The sequence below is a fragment of the Zootoca vivipara genome, chromosome 10, assembly GCF_965207765.1.
Source record: "Zootoca vivipara chromosome 10, rZooViv2.hap1.1, whole genome shotgun sequence".
NCBI classification, from domain to species: domain Eukaryota; kingdom Metazoa; phylum Chordata; class Lepidosauria; order Squamata; family Lacertidae; genus Zootoca; species Zootoca vivipara.
In genome coordinates this window covers 45,978,737-46,005,248 of record NC_142593.1, presented here as the reverse complement: position 1 = coordinate 46,005,248, position 26,512 = coordinate 45,978,737, and the positions used below count along the sequence as shown (strand labels likewise).

Below are 26,512 nucleotides of genomic sequence, written 5' to 3'. Positions count from 1 at the left end.
AGGGAATTGGAGAATACAAATAAAAAGATGGTGATCAGAGGTCTTTTTCTGTTGAAAAGATTTTATTTTCGTTTATCAAGCATTATGAGAATTTATGTATGTATTTCCTTTTCTGTTAATAGGTTTCTTCAATGGGGATAACACCTTTTTTTGTAGAAAATGTCAGCGAACTTCAGTTATGCGCCATCAAACTTGTCACTGCAGTAAGCACACCTTTTAACTAATATTTAATTGTAAAGAAATGAATGACTTCTGGTGTTGGTTTTTTAAGGAACTTTTGTCGGGGGTGGCATTCATGAATTACCTAATCTGGTCCTGGTCATACCCTCACTTCTAACTTTGCCTGGCAACAGGTTCTTTTCCCCACTGAACTACCTCCCACTAAGCTTTGCCTCATAAGCCAGATTGCAGCTGGTTTGTGAGAAAAGTACAACAAAAACAACGATCTTTCACACCATTATTTACTTTAATTGTTACAAGGAAGGATATGCTGGCAGGAGCACTGCCGATCAAACAAATCTATTGCTGTACTTTGATGATTGTTGTTTAGTCGTGTCTGACTCTTCGTGACTCTTCCTATCATCAACTTTGATGATAGGAAAGGGTTAAGGAATTATGTTTCTGAGACCATGTCTGATAGTGTCTATGATGGGACACTAACCTGACTCTGGGCATGCTGAGAGTACCTGAAAACCTACAAGGAGATATCCCTGAGAAAGAAATCTCATTGCTATAGCAAATGCAGATTCGGCTGATTTTTAATTTCTTTTGAAGCAATGTAGATTAGGATAGCAGCTTTAAAGCAGTTTTCGTATTTTTCTGTGTATAACACGCCCCCATGTATAAGACGACCCCTGTTTTTGGGGACTCCAATTTAAGAAAATGCGGGGAGATGCCCCAGGGTTGTTGAGCTTTTGGGGGGTGGGGTTTGCCATAAATCACTAACCTGGCTGACAAACGCTACAAATCGCAAGCGTTCCCAAGGCCACTCGCCAACAGAAGCCGGCATTCACACACCCAATTGCTGCAGCAACAGCTAATCCACAGCAGTCCTTGCCGCAGCCACCAATCACCTACCAAATCACCGCTGACAAGCTCCTGCTCGTGGCTGCAACCAATAGACTGTCTCCCCTCTGCACTATCCATGTATAAGACGACCTCAGATTTTTAACATTAGAGAAAAAAAAAAACCTCGTCTTATACACGGAAAAGTGTAATAATTTGTCCAGCCTGATAGCTCAGTGTGTGAACAACTTGGTGAGCCTCACTAGGTTTGAAAATTTACTTAGAAAGCTAGAAAACAATTTGAGTTGGTATTTTCAACTCTCTTAAACTAATGTTAGTAGTACCTTCTCCAAAATAATTTTAAACCATTTAATACATTTACAGTAATACCACCTTTGCAATCTGGATTCATACCTCTTGGCTATAAATATTGATTGGTAATAGGAAAATGACTTTATGTTTTAATAAGTGTGTGTGTGTGTGTGTGTGTGTGTGTGTGTGTGTGTGTGTGTGTGTGTTTGTAAAATAGTTTGTATTTTGGACAGCAAAATAAACAGGAAATGAAATACATATTAATAAAAATAATGAAATTTTTTCAGGTCTTCTCAAGATATGAAAAGCATAGGCAGTTGATATTAGAAGAAATTTTCACTTCACTTGCAAGGTTACCAACCAGCAAAAGAAGTCTGAGGAACTTCAGGTAATGTACAGTGCTAATTTCTCTCTCCCTTTCCTCCCATCTTTTGAAGAAGTCTAGGTTTTTAAAGACATTTTATTGTATACTGCCTGCTTCAAGAGGCATGCTAAGCCAAACTATGTCTGCATAACTGCAGGGTTGGGATTTGAATCTAAGGTCTAGTGGCAGATTTTGCATACAAGGCTTGTGGCTGTTGGGAAAGTAGAAAACACATCAAATGTCAGATGAGGGAAAACTCCTACCAACCCCTACTTTTTCATTTTTTCATTTTTAAAAAAATATGGATTAACTGAATATTGGTTAACGAAATGCCAGTGAGGTTTAGTGGACTAAGTCTAGGCAAGCATCTATTCCAATCCCCACTCCACCATGGAACTCCCTGGGTGACCTGGGTCAGCTACTATTACAGCCCAACCTACATCACCGATTTGATAAGATGATAAAAGAGGGGTGGTGCATAGTGTAGGATCAAGCCATGCAAAGCATGCCACTCTGAATGCTATAAAGGAAGGGTTGGGATAACATTGAAGGAAGGAGATGTATGAGTGTGAGGCAGGAATCTTAAATCAGGCACGGGGAAAGTTTAGCCTGCAGACCAAATTAGACCCAGCAGGTCTAGTTTGGCCTACGAGGCTGTTTTCTCCATGTCACACACCTCATGTCAATCTGTATATACACCCAGTATTAGGTTTAGGACAGGTAAAGTTATTATTGCAAAGGAACAACCAAAAGCCTAGAAGTACACTCCCAATTGTTCCATAGCACTTGGGAGCTGCTGATCCCTTCTGAAGGTGTGGGTTGCTGTCATAACTCAGAACTGCAATCTCCACTGGGGTTCCTGATCCAAAGCTTTCACATGCAGTTGATGCATGCTGAAAGTGGGACTTCAATTCAGCATCAACTCCAAGTCCTGCTTTTGTCAGGGGTCTTCCTCTACAACCTTGCTTGTAGTCAAGAGGAAAAAGTTCCCATCCCTGGCTGAAATCATGTAGCTTCAAAGTAAAGTGATACACTTCTGTTGGATCAACTTTTGTTCCAGAAATGTACTGCTCTTTGTGGGAAGCTTAGTTTGAATGCAAAACCACATCTCTTTTGTGGGAATAAGATTTGAGATCATTGTAATAATTGAAGCCAATTGAAAAAAATGCCAAGGGTTTTGGTGTTTTCCATTGGGTTCATTTTTAACATTAGTAAAATAGATTTGTGTTTTTCAACAGACTGAACAGCAGTGACACTGATGGTGAACCTATGTATATTCAAATGGTGACTGCACTGGTGCTACAACTAATTCAGTGTGTTGTACATCTACCATCAGGCGAGAAGGACTCTAATTCTGAAGAGGAGTCAAATAAAAAGGTTAAAAAAGCTTTAGATTTATGAAGATATATGTATTTAGCATATGTTCATATAATTCTTACCGTTATCATTATGAATTCATGGAATGCTGAGCCAGTGATGGGTCAGGCATGGAATGTGGAGAAAGAGCAAAGGGGGAAATGTCAGTTGGTGACACTTGAAAGGAGAAGTTGAAAAGGCACTGAAGAGAGAGGAAGCAAGTAAACACAATATATCAGAGAGGAAAAAAACCTGGGCAACAGAGCAGATAGACTGAAAGAACTGTGAGCAATGAATATTCAACTAACTGTAGTTAACTGAGGTTGAGTTATTTGATGACAATGTGTTCGTTGGCTGAGTGAATTATATTTACCAAGTCTAATGTGCCATCGAATCTAATGAGCACCTCAATTTTCAGAACCTTGAAACCAAAAAAAGTATTTGCTGGTGAATGTACTGTATTGGCCTGAATATAAGCCTCACCGCCCCCCCCCCCAAAAAAAATTCTGACCATGAAAAGTTAAAGTGCAGCTTATATTCGTGACCTTACGGTATGCAGCCAGGAGCGCAAGGCAAACAGCGCCAGGAGCGGAGCAAAGCAACGCCCGCCTTGCACATAGTCCCCCCCGTCCTCTCCCCCAAGGCTGGGAAGGGAGAGAGCGAGGAAGGGGAAAGGTGGCTGGTAATGCAGCCCCCCCCCCTCAGTATGCAGCCAGGAGCAGAGAGAAAGGGAGCGGCTTATATTCGGGCATGTATTTTTTCAATTCTAAAGGTGTGGCTTATATTTGGGTGTGGCTTATATTCAGGCCAATATGATAATTGTGCCATCAAATCTAATGTGCACCTTAATTTTCACAGCGTGATTTGTCCAAAAAAGGTGAGCGTTAGGTTCAAGTAAATACGGTTTTGTTCATGTTCATTAGACTCAAAAGTGATTGCAAGGTTGCATCTTCTTGTCCATAGTTGAGAAACGTATGTATTATACTGTACTTAGTGTTGCATAAATCAACACACACATTCAGTAAGCAGGCGCTGTGTTCATTTTCAGGTGGACAAGGATGTCCTCATTACAAACTCATATGAAACAGCCATGAGAACAGCACAAAACTTCCTTTCCATTTTTCTCAAGAAGTGAGTAGAATTCAACTGTTCATTTGTTATAAGTTTTATTTCTGTGTTGCTGTCCATGCAGGGCTTTGTCTCCTTCCACTTGCTCAAGAGGCAGGGATCATGCTAAATATTACCCTTACCTCCCTTAGTAAGCTCTTACAATTTTATAATTCTTTCTTTCTCCCTGGAAAACTAATATATCAAATATCAGGATTTATCCCACTCTACCAAAGACCTATGGCATAAATTGGTTGTGTGCAGAGCTCTCAAAATAGACATCTAACACACATCATTGTTCAGAAAATTTTATAGCCTTTTTGTTTCCTTCTACCCTCCCTGGTGAAAAAATTATCTACTTCCACCATTGCTTAGTAGATCAAGTTTTGCATTCCTCTAGCATACAAAGCACAACACATCCTTGTTTCATTCGTCGTCGTCGTCGTCGTCGTCGTCGTCGTCGTCGTCATCATCATCATCATCATCATACTTTTCATCAGGGCTGCAGTTCCCTCAGCATCCCTGTCATCAAATGCTCCAATGTCAGATCTGTTGGACAGTTATCACAGTCTGGATATCTGCCCACACAAACAGAGAAAGGAACATTGGGACTTTGCTTCTCAAAATGCCCAGAGACATTCAGAATCACCCCAAAGCTGGCATTCAGTGGCAATAATATATTTTCATGAACTACATGCAAACACTTCTGCATCATAAACCACCCTTCCCTCATAGAGTTTCTCTTCTCTTTGTCCCTCCCTCAATTCTGGATAACTCTTGACATTTATGAGCTTGTCCATGTTAGAACTGGGAGGGGCTTGTTCCAGGGAGGCTTTTATATTTAGTGCTCATTAACCTGGCATCAAAAAGATGTTAAGGCATACTACTTCTCCCAGGTGTGATTATCAGGCTTATTACTGTTATATTGTTCCACATTTATGATTATATATATATAGTGCCAGATTATATATATAGTGCCAGAAAATTCTCACTAAAAACTTAAAAGAAAAAACTAGGATTGATTGAAAGGTGAATTCATTATGTCTTATTTTTCCCTTTTCATTGCTTTCTTCAAACAGATGTGGTAGCAAGCAAGGGGAAGAAGATTATAGGCCACTCTTTGAGAACTTTGTTCAGGATCTCCTTTCCACTGTCAACAAACCAGAATGGCCAGCTGCGGAGTTACTACTTAGTCTATTGGGAAGACTGTTGGTAAGATACTTGGATTTTTGAAGCAATAATTCTGCTTCACTTTTAATAATGGCTTGCTTATTTTGATGTAAGTTGTTAAAATAGTCTTATTGTACTGAATTTGCATGTTGCATGCAGTGCAATGTGCTTTGAGCTGGTGAAGACTTAATATAAGAGTGGTCCTTAACTAGGATGAGGGATGAAGAACAGGCAATTTCACTCCTTTTCCTTCTTTTAGACTTTGAATTCTTCTGCCTCCTGCTCTATTATCACTGTTCCATGTTCGAATGTCCAGATTTCGAAAGCTATGTTTGAAGTGTCCTTGAGTTAATGTTGGTCAACTGTAAAGATATGCTAAATGAGAGGCAGAAGAAATTTTCTTACAAATGGAGAGAGGATGGGGAAGTTCGGGCTTTTGATTTGGAGTCGCCTGAATTATATGTGAAATGCTAAATAATGTTACTGAACTCTTCCCATTATGTAGGAGAGGATCAAGCAATATTGTCTTGAAATGTGAGGGAAATAATTATGAAGTTTATGTATTTTTTTCTTTTGTTTTCTTAGGTCCATCAGTTTAGTAATAAATCTACAGAGATGGCTTTGAGGGTGGCATCACTCGACTATCTTGGTACCGTAGCAGCACGGCTGCGGAAGGATGCAGTCACTAGCAAAATGGATCAGGGATCTATAGCTCGAATTTTAAAACAGGTTTGAGTGAAGCTATTGTTGATTATTTTAAGGCAGGTTTCAGTGTAGAGATTAGTGTCCATAAAACAAAACCATGAGAAAAATAGAATTGTGAGATTTCTTCTTTGTGTTACTCTCAAAAATCAAGAGTGCTTTTGGCCTCTCATTTTGATTAGCTTACCCTTAAAATATAAGTTTGCGGCAGTTACCTCTGGGAGCATCCAGCTGTTAGCTGGGATGAAGTGGGAGGTGGAGGGTGGGCAAGAGACAATGTTTAATTTCATGGCAAAATAAAAATTTGCTGCAGAAGCAGCCCAACAGGTTTCCTGGGAGATGGTGTTTCACACACTTGCTACTAATTGATTGTGCTTGATACCATTTATTTTTTTGTTGTGTGTTAACATGTTGTGTGTGACATATTGATGCTCCCGGTGTGTTTTGTAATTTGTTTACTTTAAAGTGTGTTTAGATCAAGTTAGTGTTTTCTGATATTGGGAAGGGTGTGGATTTTATTTAAAATATATTATGTGTTACAGGTCTCAGGAGGGGATGATGAAATTCAACAACTGCAAAAGGCACTGTTAGATTATTTGGAAGAAAATACAGAAACTGATGCATCACTAGTGGTATGTTGTAGTTGTTTAAGTGAAAGTCTGCTTAACCCTTTCTGTCTTGAAGTCCACATCAACTGTAGACCTTAAGCCTTTCTCCCTTAGCACACCAATAGAGGAGGTGGCACAAAGGCTACTGCCTTTTAAACTTTTAAACTGCAACTAGGATATACAGGCACCACAAGTTAAACATATAGAAAGGTGGTATGTATGAACATCTAAAAGGTTATGTAGAGATTGATACCAACAATTACAAAGTTCATGTTACTTGTAGCTTTCTAGTAGGAGGCAAAAAACTGGCAAAATAAGTGTTTTTCCCTGCTGAGCTTTACATGTCAGTGTTTTAGTATTACAAGCAAATTGTCTCTTTTTACTATAAACTGTTTTCTGCTTCATACACACCCAGTGTTAGGAAGTTTGGGAGTTGTCCCGACAAGCTCCTGCACTAAAAAATTACCACTACACCACTGTTCAGTATAAAAATGCTCGTTCTTCCAATTTGGCAGTACCTTTTTCTTTTTAAAGTTTGTGGGGTTATAATATAACCTAAGAAAGAGATGACAGAACCACATTTGATGGTAGTTACTAAAACAACTTGAGTGATTTTTTTTTAAAAGTTCAAATAAAGGAGCAAACATGGAAGTGCAAATCAGACATTTCCCCTGCTCTCTTCTTAGAAGTTTGAGAAGCTGAAGCAGGAGTTGCACCTCCTCGGATGTGTCACAAATAAGTTTTGCTATTTTTTAAATGTTATGCTGCTTTTGCATAAGTGAAAGTGAAAAGTCCCAAGTGTTCAGTGTTGTGGATTTTGGATCTAACTTGCTCAGTACTGCCTATACTCCTAGTCCTATCTGGAGATACCGGGAACTGAACCTGGGGGTCTTCTGAATGTAAAGCATGTGCTATGCCTTGAGATGTGGCCCTTCTCCCTTATGGAGAATATACCATAGTTGTCATTGACTCTGCTTCCTATCATGTAAGCAGCCCTGTATTATCATGGACAGAGGCACTCTGGGTAGGTGAAGAGTAGGCCATAACACTTTTATGATGGTCACATTTAATAAGCAATAGAGGAACACGTTCGTTTATCATAGACTCTAAAAATCAGTTTATAATTGTTTTATCATGTTTTGTAGTGTAAATAATCCAGGAGTTAAAGTGTATTTGCAAACTGAATTAACTCTTGTACATGAAAATGACTTTGGGGTAAATTCAACTACATGCAGCTCAAAATACAGTTGATAAATCCAGCTATATGTAATTCAAAATGTAGTTGGCTTGAAATATGGAAATGCCCTGCTTTATTTCCAGTAACAATAACTTATATCAATATATTTTAAAATACTAGTGTCGTTCTTATTTATTTATTTAAGAAAATCTATATCCCTCCTTTCTGATGCTGTAAAAATACTCAAGGCAGCTTTCATCAATTAATAATATACTACATAAGCCTATCCAACAAACAGTAGAAGCAATGAAACACTTTCTGACATTGTCCTTTTTGGGACTTATTTTCCCACACTCTCTTCTGCCATACCAGTTTTCTCGGAAATTTTATATAGCACAGTGGTTTCGGGACACTACTATGGAGACTGAGAAAGCAATGAAAACTCAGAAGGATGATGATTCATCTGAAGGGACACACCATGCAAAAGAAATCGAGACAACGGGACAAATCATGCACAGAGCAGAAAGTCGCAAAAAATTTCTTCGCAACATCATTAAAACGGCACCTTCTCAGTTCAGTACATTAAGGTGAGTTCATTTTTATTTACTAAACAACATTTGGTGTTCATGTATTGCTATATTCTTCTGTTGATAAGCAAATGCTAAAGCAATATTCTACCACTTCATTACAGGATGAATTCTGATACTGTGGACTATGAAGATGCTTGCTTGATTGTTCGCTACTTGGCCTCTATGAGGCCGTTTGCCCAGAGCTTCGATATTTATTTGACACAGGTAAACTGTGCCAGAAGTCTTTAGTGAAATACAGTTGGCTTCCTGGTTCCAAACGCTTATGCGGTAGTGTGCAATATCTGTTCATTGTTAAGCGCAGGTATTTAATAGGTCGTGGTAATACCACATGCTTCCATAATTATGTATCAATTCCACAACATTTTTCTTTATCCTGCATGCATTTCACATCATTGAACTCTTATTTCATCTGTGCATTTTTGTAACAAGAACCTTAAGTTAAAAGGGTGTCTTAAAAGGATAATGGTCTTTTGCCTACATATACTTCATTTGCATTCTTGAATTTTAAGGCTATTACCTCATAAAGTGTATATTCACACATCATAGTAGAGCAGCTTAATAACTCAAAATAGAAAATAGTTTTAGTAGTTTGCTTGCAGTGCATGGTACTGCCATGATGAATGTCGTAATTCAGTAGCTTGATTATATTAATATTTAATAGGAACGCAAGCATGTTTGAATGGGTCACCATGTTAGGCCTCCAGAAATACAAGTGTACTCCTACTTTGTTTAATTTGTTGGCCTTCATTGTGGTTCTTGACCAGAGTGGATTAAAAAAACAGAAAGAATAATAAAAAATTCCTTCAGTAGCACCTTAAAGACCAACTAAGTTTATATTTTGGTATGAGCTTTCGTGTGCATGCACACTTCTTCAGATACCTTTCGTGTGCATGCACACGAAAGCTCATACCAAAATATAAACTTAGTTGGTCTTTAAGGTGCTACTGAAGGAATTTTTTTATTTTGCTTCGACTCAGACCAACACGGCTACCTACCTGTAACTAGAAAGAATAATGAAATAGCTACTATGGAGGACTTGATCCAAAATTATCACAAAAATACCAAAAGAAAACACATATTTAGATGCCTCTTTAAAGAAGGCATTATCAACAAGCAAGCAGTCATATTTTATATCACTCTGGGCACAATCCACCCAACATTGCTGTTGCACAGCCTCCATTCATTTCAAGGGGCAGGCCCTCCACAAATCCACTTACCGGGGCAAATGCCCCAGTGCTGTGGCCTAGATGTTCTCTTTACCTTCTCCCTGACCATATTTAATACAAGCAGCCAAGGCGCACTGTAGTGAGTTCCAATGCACTGATGTATCTGCCCAACAGTGGTATAGACAGGATAGTCTTATTTTCCTGGCCCCAAAATCATGCATCTTTGGTAAGGAGGAAGTGCTTTCTCTGTGATGGCCAATGAAAATCCTACCCTCTTACAGTTCAGCCAGCTGTAATATTCTCTGGAGCGGTCTTCAATTCACATCATTCTTGAGAAGTGTCATGGGTAATGGATGCACCTGCCCACCCCATAAGTGAATCAAGTAGGACACAGGGTGCCCCTACCCAGTCTCCTTTTGGAATAAGCTGGGCTTTGGAGCAGGCAAACACTTTCTGCTTCTGCCAGTTTCAAATGTCATCAAGACGTAAGGCACCTCTTGCCCCCAGTCCTCCATATATGCAAGTGTGCACATGTTAAAGGATTTGAAAGAGGGGAATGTTGGCTATTTCAAATAATGGCTTGGCTACACATGTGGACCTTTCACATGGAGTGAAATGGGGTGGTGCAATTAATATGTTTGACTGAGTGCCCCTTTGGTGAGGTTATGTTAGATTTCTATTAGCTGGTTTTTCATTTTACTTCAATTCTAGCATGTTTCTTCACTTCATTTTTGTTCGTTAAACATTGCGTGCTACTTTTCAAAAGCAAATAAAATGCCCTTTTTGTTTTGTTTTCTTATTAGATTCTGCGTGTGCTTGGTGAAAATGCAATTGCTGTTCGAACAAAAGCCATGAAGTGTTTGTCTGAGGTTGTTGCTGTAGATCCCAGCATTCTAGCCAGGGTAAACAAAAGAAAACACTCTACCATACACACATTCTTCCATTCTCACAAGCAGCTTTTATGGTTTCCCTCACTTTTCTTTTCTTTCTTTCTTGTTGCTTATAGCTTGACATGCAACGAGGTGTCCATGGACGGTTGATGGACAATTCCACTAGTGTACGAGAAGCAGCCGTGGAATTACTTGGTCGGTTTGTGCTTTGTCGACCACAGCTTGCTGAACAGTATTATGACATGCTAATCGAGCGAATACTGGTATGGCTACTTTTAAATTCTAACATTTTATAAGTTCAATTTTTACATAGCTCTTTATGATGAAAATAAATATGATGGTCCTCTGTTCACCTCTGTTGAAACATAGTTTCTGACAAGCATCTCAAATGGCAATAGTGAGCATTAAGAAGACCCCCCCCCCCATTTGTAAGGATTTAACTAAGTGTTTCAGCTTATTAATCATGGTACTGTGTGGTCGTGTTTTAATAGACATTATATTAGTTATCTGTTGCTAATCAGCTTATTATAGCTGCCCTATGTGTTGTAAGATGGGTAACATGCTGGTTTAAAAAAAAAAATCTTAATATTAAATTTTTTCTTTCTTTTGCTTTTTCAGGATACTGGTATTAGTGTCAGAAAAAGAGTCATAAAGATTCTTAGGGATATCTGCATTGAACAACCAACATTTCCCAAAATTACAGAAATGTGTGTGAAAATGATTCGCAGAGTCAACGATGAAGAAGGCATTAAGGTACAGGAAACGAATCACTTACTACAGGGGTGAGCAGCCTCTGACCTGTGGGTCCATCTTGGCCGGCAGGGGTTCCAGTATTGCCTGTGAGGCCATTTCCCTCAAACCAGGCCCACCTGTCCATCCGCTGAAGTCACTAGTGATGTCAGCTCATGTGTATGAGGACAGGGATTAATCCTGCTTTAGCAGCATGCCATGTTTCCAGCAAGTAACAAGATTGTGCAGTCGGGACAGCGGGACTGAGCAGGGATTAAAGCACTTCTCAAAAGCAGTGTTTGGATCTGTGAGCAGTGGGTGGTTGCTGCTTCGGCAGGGTGGGGTTTGCGTGACTTAGGCTATATTGGTGCTTATTTCCCTTCCATTCAAGTTGAGCTGCTAGTGATGTGTGTCTAGTGGATTGTGCTTTTTGTAGACTCTTGTTGGTAGTTTAGAGACTGTGGCAAGCTACTTTTACCTAATCAATAGCTATCCATTTTATTTCCAGAAACTGGTAAATGAGACATTCCAGAAGCTGTGGTTTACTCCAACTCCCCATAATGACAAAGAAGCAATGACCAGGAAAATATTGAACATTACAGATGTGGTATGAGAGTGCTATTGTTCCCATTGACTAATGTATCAATTGTGATAAATTGAGTTGTATCCAATGTGTTCTAATTTTGTTATTGTCCTTGGCATGATTGGTGACTATCCTCTGTCCCTAGTGTTTGTTCATTACAGTGGTACCTCGGGTTACAAACGCTTCAGGTACAAACGCTTCAGGTTACAAACTCCGCTAACCCAGAAATAGTACCTCAGGTTAAGAACTTTGCTTCAGGATGAGAACAGAAATTGTGCTCCGGCAGCGTGGCGGCAGCAGGAGGCCCCATTAGTGGTGCTTCAGGTTAAGAACAGTTTCAGGTTAAGAATGAACCTCCAGAATGAATTAAGTTCTTAACCAGAGTTACCACTGTAATTATTTAAAGGCTGAGAGTTCTCATACTGTAGTGCTCAAGCAAATATTGCAGTTTGTAGCACACATCTCTCTTGATACTTGTAAAATACTCTGGGCCTTTAGTGAGGTTCCCTATAACTGATCAACTATTCTAGTATATAGCATGTATGTAGGATTGAAGTTGATTAAGTAAACAGAACGTTAAATGGAATCAAATATTTTCAGGAGAGTTTAACAATACTCCTGCAGTAATTACAATATTTTTATAGTTTTCATTTATATAAAGCAGATTTCATGTTTATTTGACATTGTTTCAAAAAACATATTTGGCCTGCATTGGTCTTAAGTTAATAATTAATGAACTTAGATGGTGTTTCAAATATTTGAGATGCTATTCAGAAACCTATTAATACAATGAATGAGCATGTTACTTTATAGAGCCTAACAGGAAAGAGGTCCCTGCTCCAAAAATATTGTAGGTTAGACAGAGTGAAGGGACAGTAACCCAAAGCAATAGTCATAAGGCTAGAAAAAACTTACATTTGGTATATTACTATTGTGGGTGGTGCTGTGGTCTAAACCACTGAGCCTCTTGGGCTTGCTGATAGAAGGTCGGCAGTGCGACAGGGTGAATTCCCATTGCTCTCTCCCAAGCTCCTGCCAACCTAGCAGTTTGAAAGCACACTAGTGCAAGTATATAAATAGGTACCACTGTGGCGGGAAGGTAAACGGTGTTTCCGTGTGCTCTGGCTTCCATCATGGTGTTCTGTTGTGCCAGAAGCGGTCGTGCTGGCCACATGATCTAGAAAGCTGTCACCTTTGACTGGACTTAACTGTCCAGGAGTCCTTTACCTTTACTTATTGATGTTTTAATATTAGCATATGTTACTGTTGAAAAGTTACATGCAAATGTATTTTCATTTTTATTTTCTCTTAGGTCGCAGCTTGTAGAGATACAGGGTATGATTGGTTTGAACAGCTTCTTCAAAATGTAAGTACTGTAACTGTTCAGATATCTTACATTTTACTTTCTAAAAATGGAATTCCCTCAGTTTGAGGTTTATAGCCCTACTGAATGGGGTAGGCTGTGGAGTGGGAATTTGAAGGTGAAGGTGGATTCCTGAGGTTGCTTCCACAAATGGGAGCAATACCTTTTTGGGAAGCCATTTTGGAGAGGAGGTTGCCAGGAGGGTGTGAGGAAAGTCACCCTCCTCCAACCCCATTACACACACTTTTCTTTTGATCCAATGCTCTGCTTGCAAATTATTGGCCTATTGACAGTTGCTTCCCATGTGTGGCAGAAATATAGCTCTTTGCTATTTTTACATGCTCTCTTATGAAGATGGCTTGTATATTCTCAGAATCTAGCCATGAGTATCAACATTGTCCATATTGTGTATCTTTGTAGTTACTAAAATCTGAAGAAGATGCTTCATATAAGCCTGTAAAGAAAGCCTGTACTCAGCTTGTGGATAATTTGGTTGAACACATTCTGAAGTATGAAGAATCTCTGGCAGGTAAAACAGTTATTTGCATTCCATTCATAAGCTATGTCAAATTTTTTGTGGGTAGCAGAGCTCCAGGTAGAATTCAAATTATTGCAGAAGTGTGTTCATATACAGGGTGAGTCCTTTAAAAGAGGCGCCGTGGATACAGAGTACACATGTTCCACGGGGCCTCTTTTAAAAGACTCACCCTGTATAAACCTCATGTAGTGAGGTGTGGGTATCTCCAACACAGTTTCCGGAGGAATTGGAGAACATTCCTGTCTACTCAGGCATTTGGTGGCTAAAGAATACTGTAAGGGCCATCCTGAGATCACTGGATGAAATGTTTTTACCTGTAACTCTTTTTAGATTTTTTTTTACGGTAACTGTTTTAAAATGCTTTTTAAAATCTGTTGTGGATGTGTTTGCTGTCTTGGTCCCCTTAGAGGGGAAGAGTGAGATATAAATTCAATAAATGAAATACACTTGACCATGTGATTGTGTAGCTAGAAAGCAGGTCCAGGAGGACCTGTTCACATTGAGAGAAAGCATTTTATGACCCAGCCTTCAGAACTATATCCATTACAAAATGAAGCACACAGTGCAGTTTTTTTATGCTCATTTTATGGTCTTAAACTGAATTGCAATAGTTCTGCACTTGTGAAATCAAAACCCATCTAAATAATGTTCCCATGGAAGCTTTGAGTGTTGCAGGGGAAGCAGATGTTGTCATGCCAAACCAGAAAGTACCATATATACTCGAGTATAAGCCTACTTTTTCAGCACCAAAAACGTGCTGAAAAAAGCTGCCCTTGGCTTATATTCGAGTGAGGCGGGCGGCAGTGGAGAAAGGCACAGGACTGGGGGTTCGGAGAAGCACTGCGCTGCGACTCTCCGAACCCCTGTCCTATGCCTGCTCTGCTCTGTGGGAGGCGGCGGGGAGGGAGAAGCGGTGAGAAAGGGATAGATATTCACAGTTCTCCCCTCTGCAGTAAGTAGCACATGGACCTGGCTATTGCAAGCAGCTTCGGTTCCAATTCTGTTTGTTGATTTAATTGTCCATAATATATCCAGGACGCACATGATACTAAATAATATTAACAACAGTTTTTGTATACAGTATTTGAACATCTTAATGGAATATTAGTTAAGTGTGTTTGTGTGTGCACATGTATATACATGCATGCTTACATTTTTTCCTTATTTTTGCAGATTCCGACAATAAGGGTGTGAATTCAAGTTGCTTGGTAGCTTGCATAACCACTTTGTTCTTATTCAGCAAAATCAGGCCCCAGTTAATGGTCAAACATGCCATGACCATGCAGCCATATCTTACCACTAAATGCAGTGTAAGTACTCCCTACTGTTTCCCCACATTACCTCTGCTTATGTTATGTGAAACTCATGATTTGAAGTGAAAATTGGAAGCAGCAAAGTTATTGGCTTTCCCTATTGGCTTTTAGGCACCAGGCATTGGTAGCCTATTTCCAGAGGAATTTGGGGTTTCCCTGATTTACTCCTTTATTTTTATATTGGTTAGCTGCATAGGAAACAATTGTAAGCATCTTGCTGCTTTTAAATTTGCAAACTGGAGATCATGGGTTGGGGGGAAAGTTGAGAGTCCTCTCTTGTGCCTCAGAAAGCATTCCTTTTCATGTGGATGACTGTTCTTTAATTCAGGGTAGTTTCAAACCTTATGTGCCCAATAGGTTTGCATGGTCTCCAATGCTTCCCTTGGCAAATGGGTAAAGTGTGATAACATGCAGACAGTGTGTGTACACATCAGAAGGGACATTAGACAAATATCTCTACATGTTAGTCATATATGCTTTTTATGTTTGCTGCAAGGAAGTTTCAGCTCCAGGTTTTGGAGATGGTTTCCATGCCCCGCCCCCAGTAAGCCCACCTCCTCACTGCAGCAGGGCTAGGGGGCCCTTTACAGTGAGCTCTGTTGGGGCGTGGGCCCTTGTCATATGCCCATTCGTGTCAACCCTTGCTGATGCTAGTTTAACATTTATTTATTTTTAATAAAGTTGCTAACTCTTTAAACTCACATACTGGCAACTGTTTTTTCTATCTGCAATATAATTTTTATTCCATTCAAGGTGTAGTTGTAAATAGCTGGAATTGATCACTAGAAGTGATTATTACTCACGTTATTCAGATACGTAGTAGTATAACAGCACAAGAAGAGCAAAGAAGCTTAACCATATGCAATGTTTTTCTGTAGAGTCAAAATGATTTCATGGTGATCTGCAACGTTGCAAAAATTTTAGAATTAGTAGTGCCACTGATGGAACATCCGAGTGAGACTTTCCTTGCTACTATTGAAGAAGATCTCATGAAGCTTATAATCAAATATGGCATGACAGTAAGGTTTAATTTCTACTCCAGACTTATTGTGCATTAGCATGGTACTCATGTTAAATATGACTTGACTTCATATTTTTGTAATGGTTTTTACTGCACTTTATTGGCATTAGTCTTCTTATAGAGATGTTAGTTTTCTTATAGAAAAGAAAGCTAGAAATGTATTAGAATATAATTGTATTCTCATAATAGCCCCAGAGCTTTCAGCTCCTAGGACTTGCCGATCAGAAGGTCAGCGGTTCGAATCCCTGTGACGGGGTGAGCTCCCGTTGCTTGGTCCTAGCTCCTGCCCACCTAGCAGTTCGGAAGCACGTCAAAGTGCAAGTAGATAAATAGGTACTGCTCTGGCGGGAAGGTAAACGGCGTTTCCGTGCGCTGCTCTGGCTCTCTAGAAGCGGCTTAGTCATGCTGCCACATGACCCGGAAGCTGTCTGCGGACAAACGGCGGCTCCCTCGGCCTATAGAGCGAGATGAGCGCCGCAACCCCAGAGTCATCTACGACTGGACCTGATGGTCAGGGGTACCTTTACCTTTTAAAATAAGAGCAAGATGTTGATTTCTCCTCTGACAGCTTTGTATTGTCTTAGAGCAGGGGTCCCCAAACTACGGCCCCCGGGCCGGATGCGGCCCAATCGGCCTTCCAATCCGGCCCGCGACGACTCCCGCCGCCCGCTCTCACGGCGCGCGGCGCAGCGACGATCTAAAAAATCGGCAAAAAATCGCCGAAAATCCTTTGTGCGCATGCGTATGGGCCTCTCCCGACCCGGAAGAGGTCATTTCTGGTGCACTTCCGGGTCGGGGGAGGCCCATACGCATGCGCACAAGCGATTTTTGGCGATTTTTTTCCCGCCCGTGTGCGTGTGCGCATGCGCACGGGCGCGCACTCCCCCGCCCTCCGGCCCGCTGCGCGCGCACTCGCCTGCCCTCCGGCCCACCGCGCGGTCGGCGCGGCGGGCACTGGCCCGCCGCGCAGAAAGTCTGGGGACCCCTGTCTTAGAGATTACTTCTAACAATATCTAATGTGTTCTGCTTTGTTTCTAGGTAGTGCAACACTGTGTCAGCTGTCTTGGGGCTGTTGTAAACAAGGTCACTCAGAATTACAAATTTGTATGGGCCTGTTTTAATAGATACTATGGTGAGTAAATTTTTATGCAGAATTTTCGTTATTTTAAAGTTAATTAAACATCTAATATGAAAAGAAACTATGAAGACAAGTATTCTTCATTTTTTGCAGGTGCACTTTCAAAATTAAAAAGTCAACATCAAGAAGACCCAAACAGCACTATACTTACAGCAAATAAACCAGCACTCCTTAGATCCCTTTTCACTGTTGGTGCACTGTGTCGGCATTTTGATTTTGATCAAGAAGATTTTAAAGGCAACAGCAAGGTAAAACATTCAGTATTTATTTGCTTACTACTACATTTGGATAGACTGACATTTGGGGGAATAATAAACTTAGATGAGCAGATTTTCCTATGTGATTACTTTTAAATGAATGAAAATTTTCCCAAGCTTTCCCCCCTGAATTATCCACATTGTTTCCCCTTTAAACAGGTTAACATTAAGGATAAAGTACTTGAGCTGCTGATGTATTTTACCAAACATTCAGATGAGGAGGTACAAACAAAAGCCATTATTGGTCTAGGTAAGAACATAGAAATAATGTGGTATTAGATGCACATAGATTTGCCTATAGTGGAATTCTACCAAAGTTCTGCTGGTGGAAGCAGGAAAGACAGCTTCTGCTGATTTTTGCTTTCCCCTGCAGTCTCCTACATGCCCCCTCCATCTGCTCCAGAGAGTCGGTGGATGGCAGGTGGAATTGGAGATTTGCAAGGGAAAGGAGAAATTGGTGGAAAATGCCTCCTGTTCCCTCCTCCAAAAGTAACCTGCACTGGATTGAAGTTGCTTTGATGAATAGAAGTTACCTTTGCATTTGTTGAACAGACTTCAGGGTTACTTATGAGTTCTTGGTTATGATGATTCAGAGCAATTGCTATTTCAATATAGGCAGCGACCATTTTGTGCCGACATGAGGTCCTTTTGGATACAGAAGGGGGCGGAACAGGGGCAGGACGGGATAATGTGCACTCTGCTGACATGCACAGGGGCGAGGAATGGAACTCCCATGCAGAATGGTTGCCACCTGAGAATTTGCTTCTGTGTTGAGATAGATTACTGTAAGAGTTTGATTCTATGCAAGCAAGTTTTACACTTCAGAGTAATTCTAATGCTTCTAAAATGGGTTAGTACCCACTTTATGTATCTATATACTTTTTGTGTCCTGTCGTAAGGCAGCTGATATTCCACAATTTGGCACAGTATCTTTTCAAAAGGAATTTGAAATAAAGTTGCCTGCAAATATGAATGTGGCCCCATTATAAACATTCAGGACTTTCTTTTAAAATCTGCTTCAGTAAAAGGATATACCAAATTGTAACGTCTTATTTTCTTTCAGGGTTTGCATTCATACAACACCCAGGTCTAATGTTTGAACAAGAAGTGAAAACATTATACAACAGCATACTCTCTGATAAGAACAGCTCAGTAAACTTAAAAATCCAGGTGTTAAAAAATCTCCAAACATACCTCCAAGAGGAAGATACACGGATGCAACAGGCAGATAGAGAATGTGAGTGATGAGCATTGTTGCACTTTAAGTAAACATTTAAAATAAGTAATTAATATCAAGTAACTGCAACTTAGTTTTCAGTTCCATCTCTGATGTTGTTTTCACAAAGAGCTTTCTGTGCATTGAAAACTTTACAGATAATGGGATAACAAATTAGGAAAGATCTATACGTGCAGCAGAATGAAATGGTTGAATGCAGTTGAAGCAGTAAACTGCAGGTGTATAATCACATTTTTGAATGCCCCCCCCCCAAAAAAACCTAAAAACATATTTGTGGCATTGCAGTGAAAGTGCTGTGGCAGAACCATGTGTGTGTTGCTTTTCAGAGAAGGTTTCTTGAAAGGGACCATTAAAAGCATTGCAACCACCACCTGGAGTATGAAGTGGTATAGTCTGCTCTTCCTCTTTAGCCTTTTCATATGTAGAAAAGGACTTAAACCAGGGGTCAGCAAACTTTTTCAGCAGGGGGCCGGTCCACTGTCCCTTAGACCTTGTGGGGGGGCCGGACTATATTTTTTTAAAAAATATGAACGAATTCCTATGCCCCACAAATAACCCAGAGATGCATTTTAAATAAAAGGACACATTCTACTCATATAAAAACATGCTGATTCCCAGACCGTCTGCGGGCCAGATTTAGAAGGCAATTGGGCCACATCCGGCCCCCGGGCCTTAGTTTGGGGACCCCTGACTTAAACAATGTCTGTTAAAAGTAGTTTCTCCATCATTGGAGGCAGCTACCCTGGAGTGGATTACTCCTCCCACTTGCTTCAGCAGGCGGGGCTTATGCAAATTATTCAAAGAACCTTTGTCAATGGCAGTTGCAAAAGTAAGTGCCCTTTTCCAGTTTCTTACCTGCTTGCTCTAGATCAGGGTTCCCCAAACTAAGGCCCGGGGGCCGGATGCGGCCCAATCACCTTCTAAATCTGGCCCGCAGACAGTCCGGGAATCAGCATGTTTTTACATGAGTAGAATGTGTCCTTTTATTTAAAATGCATCTCTGGGTTATTTGTGGGGTATAGGAATTCGTTCATATTTTTTTTACAAAATATAGTCCGGCCCCCCACAAGGTCTGAGGGACAGTGGACTGGCCCCCTGCTGAAAAAGTTTGCTGACCCCTGCTCTAGAGTGATGGGGCTTCTGAGGAGCTCTGGCTCAGTTTTCAACTATACTTTGATTTTTTCGAGCAATTGCTGCTAACTTTTTCTTCCCTCCTAAACTTGGAATTGGTGGCAGGTTCTTTAGAAGAAAGACTTGTCTGGATAGTTAAACTAGAACGCACTTCCCCTTCCAGTCTTTCTGCTACCTTTGTAGTAAACCACAACAGAAATGATATTGTGTGGTTTCCTATCCTGAAATGAGCAGTGCTTTTCTCCTGTAGAGGTAATGAAACTTTAAGCATTTGCAGCTGAAAACAGCAAAGAAGTTTATGCTCCTCCATGTTTTTGACACAGGGATCAAGCTTGGTCTTAAATTGTATCTTTTGATTTTCAGTGGTGATGGTATTTCTCAAGAGGCCTTTCAGTCATCCCAATTAGTGAGGAGGCACAAGCTGAAATGTCATGTTATGTTGATGAAATGAGTTAGTAGGGAAGAAGGAGAAGCTGTTTCTGTGTTTCCAGCAAAGCATACAAATGTTGGGCCAGGGATTTGGTTAGGAAGGAGTTATGCAGTACCACTTAAAAAATTGCACATACCTCCTTAGGAAGCCCGTTCCCAACCTGTGTTCCATATAGTATGAAAAACCATATACATGTATGTATATAATGTGATAAAAAGTGTTGATAAAACATCTCCTTTGGTTTCTGTTTTTTCATAGGGAAAAAGGTAGCAAAACAGGAAGATCTGAAAGAAATGGGTGATATTTCCTCAGGGATGAGCAGCTCTATCATGCAGCTCTATCTCAAACAGGTCCTTGAGGCATTCTTTCACACGCAGTCCAGTGTTCGTCATTTCGCACTCAATGTTATTGCACTGACATTAAACCAGGGTCTTATCCATCCAGTTCAGGTATGCAATTGCATAATTTGGACTGCCATCCTATATACACCTACTTTGGAGTAAAATAAAAAATGTATTCACAAAAACCTTTTGCACTTGTTAATCTGCAAATTGATTTACGTTTTCAGTAATTTTTCATTAATTAATTTTTTAATTAATTAATTTTTAAATTAATAATTATTAATAAATTAATTAATTAATTAATAAATTAATTAATTTTTCATTAAGTTTTCATTAATGAGCTGTTTATTTGCAGACTTATAGACAATAACACAGGAACTGGTGGTTTTCTTTCATAAAATCTGTAACCTCTTAAGAGGTGCTCCAGAAAAGGTTCAAAGTTTCAAAAACTACCACCCGGTTAAACTGTTGTGTTATTATTTGAGTCACTTCTTCAGGTATTATTGTTTCTATTTTGCTGTTCTTAACTGAAATCAAGAAGTAAATCAAACAGTTGTGCAGCTCTGTGGTGTTCACATAGCCTTTCCAGACCTCTTTTTATGGTGCTCTGCAGGCTATGGATATTTGTAGCGTGTCAAACATAAAAGGAGGAAAATATAGACATCTGCAGGCATATGTGAAGATTTTATAATAAGTGTCTATCTCTCTTTCAGTGTGTGCCATACTTAATAGCTATGGGCACAGATCCAGAGCCTTCTATGAGGAACAAAGCAGACCAGCAGCTGGTGGAGATTGACAAAAAATATGCTGGATTTATTCATGTATGTATGCTTCTGTTTGGTGTGCTTATTTTTGTTCCTTTCCAGTGAAGCCATTCAGTAATTACTTTTAAAATAGGGAACCAACCAACCAAACCAGTCATTTATTATATGGTCACAGACCTGCTAATAAAACGGCGAACGGTAGTGAAATGTATTTACTGACTAGGATCTTCAAGTACAATTTGATCTGACATTAAACCCTGTTTTGGAAGTAATGAGCAACTGTAGTTTACATTTATCAAGATCTGTGGACAGGGAAGAGTTGACGCCTGATGCACAATCCTAGCTTGCTAAATTGTGGTTAACAAACTGGGAATGTAGATAGGAACTCTGCCTCAATTAACATTATAACAAAAATGCTTGCATTGCAACTAGAATAATAGTGTGGTCTGTTTAAGGCACAGAAAAAAATGTCAAACTAGTCCTTGAAGTAATTCAAGTTGTGCATCCCTGCATTGTCCTTCCTGTTTTATATATTCCTTAAGCGTCTCGCTCTGGGCCCTTTCTCCCACTCTATACATTCCATTTCATACCAAGCAAGTATGCAGAGGAGTGATGGTTTTTGTCCTTACTTTCTATGTTTTTGTTCCTCTGCTCATTACATACATATCTGTAGTCTATAGTAGGATTGCCATAATCTGAAGATCAAAAACCCAGAAACATTTGGAGCACACCCACCCACCATCCCGTATCTCCTTCCTTGCTCACCTGCCCACTCCCTCCTTCCCTCCCCTCTCTTACCTTTGCTGTCTTCGGTCTCCTGCTCACAAGACACTGTGTTGCAACCAGTCCTCCTTGTCTCCCTGGCTGCTGAGCGGACTCAGGGCGAGCTGAGAGGAAACAGGCCCAGTGCCAGCTGGAGGAGCCACCACTGTGGTGCTGCAGTGGCCACTGTGTTAGTGGCGCTGGTGGCGGCACTCCTGACCCCACTGCAGCGCTTCCACTTCTAGGGCACAGCAGTGGCGCATGAGGGGAGGTGGAGAGTGGCTGACCCTGAAGAATGTTTGCCCTCTCCTACCCTTTGGTGGCATGCGCGTGCTCCTCTAACACCCCCCCAATAAAAAATACCCCCCCCAAACCAGACATTTCATGTGCCATGCAAAAATCTACTTGGACAGGCATGCTGCCCCCCCAAAAGAGGACATGTCCAGGAAAACTGAACATATGGCAGCACTAGTTTATAGGGAATATTATTTATTTCATTGCAGCTGCCATCAGCATTTCAGATTTTGGGGAGCTAGGAGTATAATTAGTCCCACTTACTGTTTTGTGAGAGCAATTGAAAAGCATTATTGAAAAACCTTCACTCTAGTAGGCTGAAGTGTGTAGCTTTGGAAAACACACATGTATTTTTCTTCCTTGGCCTAGAAAGACTACAAATATTAAAAACACAAATAATCCCCCTAACTCCAACATGTATATCAGTGTGTCAAAATTGTGCATGTTTGCTATAAAAAAAGCATATGATTTGAAAATTGTTCTCTAGAAAGCTATTGGAGAAACCGAAACAGATAACTTTGAGCTCAAATCTTTGTGGCAACCTCTTTCTATTTGTCCTAAGCAAAACAAAGACTTATAAATGTTTTTAACTTCAGATGAAAGCAGTGGCTGGTATGAAGATGTCATACCAGGTACAGCAAGCAATCAACACTTGCCGTAAAGATCCTGTGAGGGGTTTTAGGCACGATGAATCCAGCAGTGCTTTGTGCTCACACCTTTACTCCATGATCCGAGGAAACCGACAACACCGACGAGCCTTTCTCATTTCTTTACTCAACCTCTTTGATGACACAGCTGTGAGTCTAATGGAGACCTTTTCTGTACTCTTTTTAAAAAGTGCTTTTGATGAAGTATGATTTGCTTTGGAGAGGATAAAATAGTATAAAAGTTGCAGTATATAACTACATAGAAATTATGTAGTGACATGTTTTTAATTTCTTTCATCGTCTTGAGCAGCCATCCCCAATCATGTGCCCTCCAGATGTTTTAGACTACAATTCCCATCATCCTTAACCATTGGCTATGCTAGCTGGGACTGATGGGAGTTGGAGTCCAAATCATCTAGAGCACACCAGGTTAGGAGAGGCTGGCCTGGAGAATTGCTAACAAAAATGAAGATGCATCTCCCCTACACAGGGCTAAACTTGGTGAAGCAATATTTATAGGTTTTCCTAAATGTGGGATTCCATCCTTAGGGTTAACAAAGCAGTTGCTTGGTCAGATTTGAGTTTTTACTTCCTTCTCCTTGACAGGAGTGAAACTCATCCCTCTCTCTTCCCAGAATGCTTTGTGGCTTTCCTGGTTCATCTTAGCTTCCTTCCAATGCCAAAAGAGTGCTCCCTTTTTCTTTTTAGCACAGCCCCTATATTCATAGTTGGAGTGGGTAGAGGCAACAGGAGACAGAATCCATTCCTTCTGTGATGTTTCAGTGGCTAAAATTGCAAAGGCTGTTCATGCTCATAACTTGGAATAGACATAATGGTTTGTATTCAAAGTAGTGGGAAGCCTCTCATTCTACAAGGATTTACCCTTGCACAACAGAATCTCCTCCATGCCTTCTAAATGCGCCAACCCTGTAGGGCTGAGATGTCTTCAGCCACCCCCCAAAAAAGAATCTATTGTTACAGGGCTAAGCCCACCAATCTTGAGGGGTCAGGTCTTGCAATGGTGGTGGGCCTTGCAGCGCACGCTATGTCACAGGTGGAACCCCCCCCCCCAAAAAAATGTTGGGTGGAACTCACTGGATACTGCATTCAAGGAGCAAGAATGTGGCATAGAGCTCATCGAGCACAGAAATGATTGTGTGTGTGTGTATGTATATGTATATATATAATTTTCTTCTACTTCCACAGAAAACGGAGGTGAATCAGCTTTTGTACATAGCAGACAATCTAGCCTGTTTTCCTTACCAAACCCAGGAAGAGCCACTTTTTATAATGCACCATATAGACATCACATTATCAGTTTCTGGTAGTAACCTTCTCCAATCATTTAAGGAGGTAAGTGGAATTATATTATATAACATTACCTTCCTATGACCCGGTATGTCTCTTCAGTTATTCAGGGTGAGATAAAACCTTGGTGACCAGCCTTTTGGACAAGTGTGCTACTGAGTTCAAACTGAATGCCACTCTAGCGATCAGAATCCTTTTTCTTCACTCTTACGATGGCTTTGCCTCAAATCTACCTAGCCTAGGCAGAAACATAATATTGGGAAAGCCAGACAAGAGTGCATGTCTGTGTACTATAACCAGATCCATGAACCCTATTGCTGTTTTCGGAATGTGCCACAAATCTCCTTGTGCCTACCAGCTGGGGCCCTGCACCCCCGCTGCAGATTGATCACCCATACATTAAAAAAGAAATGCTGCAACCATGTAAGGGGCTGCTGATAATCAAATTAAGCAATCATTTGTCTTGTGGGACACATTGAATGTATTCTGAGTTGAATATTTAATAACTTAGATGTGCGTGTAGTTCATCCTTTGAGTCTGCTTTCCCAAAATATCGCCACATAATTTCCCTTGATTGATAGTTCATACTGGTGAATGACCACGTTAGAATGGTCTTCAAATCACTTTTTATAATATATTGATAATGGTGTTTGCTATTTTTCTAAACTACCTGCCATTTTCTTTCAGTCTATGGTGAAATATAAAAAAGAAAGGAAGCCATCATCTGATGAAGAGAGCGAGAGTGAAAGTAACAGTGAAAGTAACAGCGACAGTGAGGAGGAAATTCACAAACCCCGAAAGTTGCGAAAACGTGCAGAGTCTGAGTCAGATACTGATGAAGAGAATGATATAAATGCTGTCATGAAATGTTTGCCAGACAATTCAGCTCCTCTCATTGAATTTGCAAATGTTTCCCAGGGCATATTGCTGCTGTTGATGTTAAAACAGCATTTGAAGAACCTCTGTGGATTTTCTGACAGGTGAGGAGCATTCAAGTTTTGCTTACTTTATCTCAGGAGTAGGGGAGCTTTTCTGTCTGGGAGCTGCATTCTCTTGCAAGCAACTTCTAGGGTGTGCATGGCAGTGATGGGTGGGGCCAGAAGCAAAACTGAGTGGAGCAAGGGATGACTCTTAAATAGGCTACATTCCAGCCATGGGAAAGTCAGATCTTTCCTCATGCACACCCAACCCATCTCTCCAACCTTTATTCAGGCAAGCAAGAACTATTATCACAGTTCAGATGCATTCTAGCCAAGCGAAAGCACTCAAGAAAGTTATGAAGTAGGGCTGGCGAGGAGTGTGGCTGGGGACTGGATAGTCCTGGAAGACCACATTTTGCTGGTGGGCCTGAGGTTCCCTACGTCTGTTTTATCTGATCATTTCATGTATTCACATTCTTGAGGTTTTATGGATTGAACTCAAAACTTGAGTAAATTCTGCATAATGCGGATGCATCTAGCAAAACCTAGTGCCATAATGTTTGTTATTATTATTATTAACTTCAAGCATTCATTTTGTTTTCTTGATAACAGTAAAATTCAGAAATATTCTCCCTCTGAATCGGCAAAAGTATACGATAAAACAATAAACAGGAAGGCAGGAATTCATTTCCATCCAAAACAGACGCTAGACTTCCTTCGAAGTGATATGGCTCATTCCAAGCTCACAGATGAAGTGAAGAGGAATATAGTCAAACAGTACTTAGATGTAAGTATTGAGAGCCTGCAGAATTTTACTGCCTATCAGCTTCATTATAAAAATGCTTGAACTCTGTTCTGAAATACTTTTAAGTTTTTGTTATTTAGAAGGTGAAATATGAAGGCTACAGGCTGAAATTGTTTTTTTCTTCAGAGGTGAGGAATGGAGTATGCTGACTTCTTCCACTGCAAGTTGCCCTCTTCGTTTGCTTGCTAAAGAAATGTGTATCTAATGCACAGAACTAGGCAAATTAGAGGCTGTTGGATGAGCTGCAGGTTGCATCATTTTTCATTGACAGTTCAATGTCATTGGGTTGGGCTGTCACAGCTAGCTTGAGATGGTCCATGCAAAAATTGAAGTGTAGGCTCAAGCTACATGTGACATCACAGAATTTGCCACTGAGCACAAGCTTTTGCTTTCACACATTACCAACATACCCTAGGCTGCTGTTGTCCCGATCTGGGTTGGGGGGCCCCATGCCTTCAATGTGTCTCTGTTCATTCTACTGGGA

General features: G+C 40.4%; 1 protein-coding gene across 3 annotated transcripts in view; it reads left to right on the top strand.

Annotated features, from left to right (window-relative positions):
* The window catches only part of NIPBL (NIPBL cohesin loading factor), a 136,425-nt gene that overhangs the window by 107,850 nt on the left and 2,063 nt on the right, over positions 1-26,512 (top strand). For all 3 annotated transcript variants that reach the window (XM_035100720.3, XM_035100721.3, XM_035100722.3), the window contains 27 exons: positions 123-203; positions 1,605-1,705; positions 2,920-3,058; positions 4,086-4,168; positions 5,224-5,356; positions 5,900-6,043; positions 6,559-6,648; positions 8,174-8,388; positions 8,493-8,595; positions 10,361-10,459; positions 10,564-10,710; positions 11,066-11,200; positions 11,685-11,783; positions 13,072-13,125; positions 13,543-13,651; positions 14,834-14,970; positions 15,852-15,992; positions 17,033-17,126; positions 17,226-17,380; positions 17,549-17,639; positions 18,453-18,626; positions 20,446-20,636; positions 21,242-21,349; positions 22,945-23,145; positions 24,202-24,348; positions 24,991-25,283; positions 25,836-26,010. In XM_035100720.3, coding sequence (XP_034956611.1) covers positions 123-203; positions 1,605-1,705; positions 2,920-3,058; positions 4,086-4,168; positions 5,224-5,356; positions 5,900-6,043; positions 6,559-6,648; positions 8,174-8,388; positions 8,493-8,595; positions 10,361-10,459; positions 10,564-10,710; positions 11,066-11,200; positions 11,685-11,783; positions 13,072-13,125; positions 13,543-13,651; positions 14,834-14,970; positions 15,852-15,992; positions 17,033-17,126; positions 17,226-17,380; positions 17,549-17,639; positions 18,453-18,626; positions 20,446-20,636; positions 21,242-21,349; positions 22,945-23,145; positions 24,202-24,348; positions 24,991-25,283; positions 25,836-26,010 — 3,639 coding nt within the window. The remainder of the gene's footprint in view (positions 1-122; positions 204-1,604; positions 1,706-2,919; positions 3,059-4,085; positions 4,169-5,223; positions 5,357-5,899; positions 6,044-6,558; positions 6,649-8,173; positions 8,389-8,492; positions 8,596-10,360; positions 10,460-10,563; positions 10,711-11,065; positions 11,201-11,684; positions 11,784-13,071; positions 13,126-13,542; positions 13,652-14,833; positions 14,971-15,851; positions 15,993-17,032; positions 17,127-17,225; positions 17,381-17,548; positions 17,640-18,452; positions 18,627-20,445; positions 20,637-21,241; positions 21,350-22,944; positions 23,146-24,201; positions 24,349-24,990; positions 25,284-25,835; positions 26,011-26,512) is intronic.